The 4,411-nt window shown below is 29.1% G+C and overlaps 1 protein-coding gene across 1 annotated transcript; it reads left to right on the top strand.

The window, feature by feature from the left end:
* Positions 1-3,780: 3,780 nt before the first annotated feature.
* LOC11406186 (uncharacterized) lies at positions 3,781-4,131 on the top strand. The gene has a single exon (XM_003628060.3). The coding sequence runs from the start codon at positions 3,781-3,783 to the stop codon at positions 4,129-4,131; it is 351 nt and encodes a 116-aa protein (XP_003628108.1).
* Positions 4,132-4,411: the final 280 nt, after the last annotated feature.

The raw sequence follows: 4,411 nt of genomic DNA, 5'->3' as shown, positions 1-4,411 counted from the left end.
ATTCGATTTATAGGTCGAGATTTTCATTGTTTTGTTTTTTGAGTTTTTGACACTTTAAAAATTCATAATTAATTTGTCGTTTGTCGAAAATTTATAAATTTTTTGTGTAAAACCGTATTTTAACGTTCTTAACTCGCCTCTAACAAATCATGAAAAAATTCAATCTCTCGGTTGCTTTTTTGGACTTCGCGTATATTACAGGGTTATAAATAGTAAAAATTTCGAATTACATGGTCAAAATACATGTTATTTAATTACAGGACCAATTTTTAGACTTCACATATATTACATGGTCAATTTTAATTAATAAGCCTATTTTAAATTGTACTTTTATTGACAAATTGATAAACCTCTTTTATTTCGATTTTTTTAATTATTAAAATTAAAAAAAAATTGATTTATGACTGTTGATATAATTTGGGATAAATTTTTCGCCCGGGCTCCATAAATTTCCTGGCTCCGCCACTGTTTTAACTAATATATTTATTATAACAATTTTAATTTATTTCAAAGTATTTTTTGCCTTTAAAATGATAAATGTGATATATGAATTTAATTGAGATTATATTTAATAAATTTTGTACATATTATTACAAAAAAAATTGAATGAGACCGTATAAAAAAATACAAACCTCAAAACATAAGGAACATTAAAAAAAACATCAAATAGAAAGAAAAAAAAAGTGAAAACACAACGTGGGTAGTTCTGTTTTCTTGAGTGGGTAGTTTTCTAAAATAAAAAATGATATAAAGGTCAAAAATTGAAGAAAATATAAAAAGCTACCAGCTATAAGCTAAAAAGCTACTTGAATTAGCTTTTCAAAAAACGTTATAGGCTGTGTTTGGCAACACAAAAAAGCTAACTTATAGCTTCTTGGATTAGCTTATAAGCTTGTTGAATGAAAACGTGATGTGTTTGGTAACAAACTTTTCTTATGAGCTTATAGCGTTTTTTGAAAAGCTATTTCAACTAGCTTTTGAGCTTATAGCTGGTAGCTTTTTATATTTTCTTCCAATTTTAACCTTTTATTAATATAGTTTAATTTAATTTTAATTAAAAAACCTACCCACATTCTTATTCAATTGCCCACGTTTAAAAAAAAAACTACCCACAATCTTTTTCAAATTTTCTTGTTCACTTTATTTTTTACATACTCTTAATTCAATAATAAATAATTTTACATAAAACTTACAATAAAGAGTGAAGAAAGTTTAGTTGAGTAAAATTCATTAAAAGAAAGTTTTGTTAAATAAAAAATGTCAATTGAATTCATAAATACATTTATCATTTGGGAGATGAAAATATTTTGAAATAAGTTTAAACATTTAAAATGAAATACAATAATTAATAAAAATTGTATATATGATTTATAAAAAAAAAAAATTGTCCTTTTACGTCATTTTATATTTATCATCCACTTGAACAACTAATTTTACCAAACACTTTTTATTTTAATAAGCTAACTTTTCAGCTATCAGCCATCAGTTACCAGCTAGCTTTTCAGCTATTAGCTAGCTTATAGCTTCTTTTTACCAAACACACTCATAAGCTCATGAGAAAAGCTTGTTACCAAACACGTCACGTTTTCATCCAACGAGCTTATATTTATCAGCCACTTGAACAACTAATTTTACCAAACACTTTTTATTTTAATAAGCTAACTTTTCAGCTATCAGCCATCAGTTACCAGCTAGCTTTTCAGCTATTAGCTAGCTTATAGCTTCTTTTTACCAAACACACTCATAAGCTCATGATAAAAGCTTGTTACCAAACACGTCACGTTTTCATCCAACGAGCTTATAAGCTAATTTAATAAGTTATAAGCTAGCTTATTTATGTTATCAAATACAACCGTAGCTTCTTATCAAAAGTGATTGTTGGCCGCGATATTGTTAGTTTTCAAACACATGCTTAGATTTACTAAAACCACGTGTATGGAAATTGGAAGCTTAATTAAGTGTTTGTGGATGGTGGGCTCTTAACAAGCTTATTGTGGTCGGTCATGTCTGAGTGCTTGGAATTTGCCTCACCCACTCAAAGAAGAAATATGGAAAATTTTAGCTGAGAAATCAGGAAATGGGACGGTTGTAGTGGGTAGTACAACTTTATATAGCTTATGAAAATCTAAGATTATTTCACGTTGCAATAACCGCAATTTCAACAGCAACATCGCATATGCGACCGACACCGCAATTTAAAATTAGGGTCTGGTGCCCCTGGGCACGGGTTAATCATACCATAAAAGAGAATTATTATTATAAAAGGAAACTGTTTTTGACTTTATTATAAATTAATTACACAATTTCAATACATTAACTGCTATATAATTTCTTTTTTCATATCCTTAACCAGTGCCCTGGAGCACCGGTTAGCATTTCCCTTAAAATTATGGCACTGAAGGTTATCTTTGTGTATTGTTTGTTGAGAAGCATACTAGATATGTTTTGCAGAATGATTTCCACTAACTGTAAATTTTTGTTATCAATCAAAGTTACAAGAATTATAGAGTGAGTAATAGCAAGGTTGTTTTAGAGCCTTTCTGAAGATTGAAAATATGATTGAACAAAACTCCCATTAAACTCTAAACCTTTTAACAAGATATTTCATTTTATCCATATCTAGTGTGACATAATAAGAGCATACTTTATCTATTTATGTAAGTAAAAACATCCCTTGTGACAGATGCCACGTGTTACTCAAAATTCTCAACTAAAATTTTCCAAGTTTCTTTCAAATCAGAAGAAGCACTTAAGTCATGACCGACCTCAACAAGCCTGTCAAGAGCCCACGTACCATCTAGGCATCTACAACCCAGCTCTATAAATATAATATCCTTTGGATTTGAGTAATCATTATGTCTGAAATACTCTCAACCAATCCCAAGCCACCATTCAATTTTCAAGATGTGTATCATTTTCATTTTTTTTTATTCTATCTATCAACATTGATTGCTCTCGTGAGTTATGCTAGAAGCCATCCATGAAGGTGTTTTTAGCAACCCACACCTCAAGGTGTGATTTCCATTTTTTAGTTATAACTTTGCTACCTTCATAAAAATTAGTTGGTGTCTTTTAACAAATGTTAATATAATAACTTGCTAAAAGACACCTTCATAAAAGGTGTCTTCTAGCAAAACTTTATATATTCAAATACCTTAGTTAGGGTAGGACAGAAAAAAATATTCAAATATATCTTTATTTTATGATAGTTATACCAGTACTTTTTAGAGACAAGAAGATTGTATTGTATGTAACTAATACTAAAAAAACCATTAAATTGATAAAAATTGGGAATTTTGACCACGAAACTATTTCAAGAAAAAATCGATTAAATTTGTGGTGGTTAGACAGTAGTAAAATAATAAAAATTAATGAGGGAAAATATGAAATATCTATCTAATTCCATTATTAAATTTTGCAATCAAATAATTTGTGAGATATATTATATTTTCAATCACTAATTTTCGTTCCTAATTTAGTAGTGAGGAGTTATACTTTTAACGGTTTGCAAGATGTCACATGTCCAAATCTTGTTACAAAACACTGTGTCTACAAACAAAAATATATTAAAGCATAAAGAATAAGAAGTAAGAAGTAAGAAGTTAGTTTAGTTCTCGACAAAAAGAAGAGAGAAAAAGAACGTGATTGATTGACGTAAACACCATCTTTCCCCATTTTTTTTCTCCCTCTCAACTCCCTTATATAATAATTTCCAAAGCACTCTTTTCTCTTATATTCATCTATCTATCTATCTCTCTCTCTCTAATATCTTGATTAATAATGGCTACTTTCAACTCAAGAAAGGGAGCAATTTTAAGTTCAAAAGCCATAGCTGAAGCAGCTTCATGGTATTGTGCTATTTTTCTTGTAGCCCTCATTCTTCTAAGCATATTTAGAGATAGCTCTATGATTCCAAATAATAATGATCACAACATGATAGAGAGCAACCATTTCTTGTCTTCCAAACCATGCGACGAAATCTATGTAGTTGGTGAAGGTGAGACACTAAACACAATTAGTGATAAGTGTAATGACCCTTTCATTGTTGAGAATAATCCTCATATACATGATCCTGATGATGTCTTCCCTGGCCTTGTCATCAAAATTACACCTTCATATTATCATACTTAAATTATTATTCTTTGTTTTGTGTAATTTATAGGAATTTGATCAACAAACTTTTACTTTCTACCTCTATTGATTCTTGTAATAGTTATAGAATTATGTAAATACATATGTGAACATTGGAATTATATGTTTTATATCAACACAATTATTTTTCGTCTTTTTGTATAAATAATTTAGTTCGAAATTTGGTTTTTCTTCTTCTTCTTCTTCTTCTTCTCAAGTTTTGGCTTACAATGATATATAGCATGTAATTGAGGATGGCATTAACCTTAGTGAATAATGA

The sequence above is a fragment of the Medicago truncatula genome, chromosome 8 (genome assembly GCF_003473485.1).
Source record: "Medicago truncatula cultivar Jemalong A17 chromosome 8, MtrunA17r5.0-ANR, whole genome shotgun sequence".
Taxonomy (NCBI): Eukaryota; Viridiplantae; Streptophyta; class Magnoliopsida; order Fabales; family Fabaceae; genus Medicago; species Medicago truncatula.
Note: the sequence above shows the minus strand (reverse complement) of the source record. Positions and strands in the feature narration are given on the sequence as shown.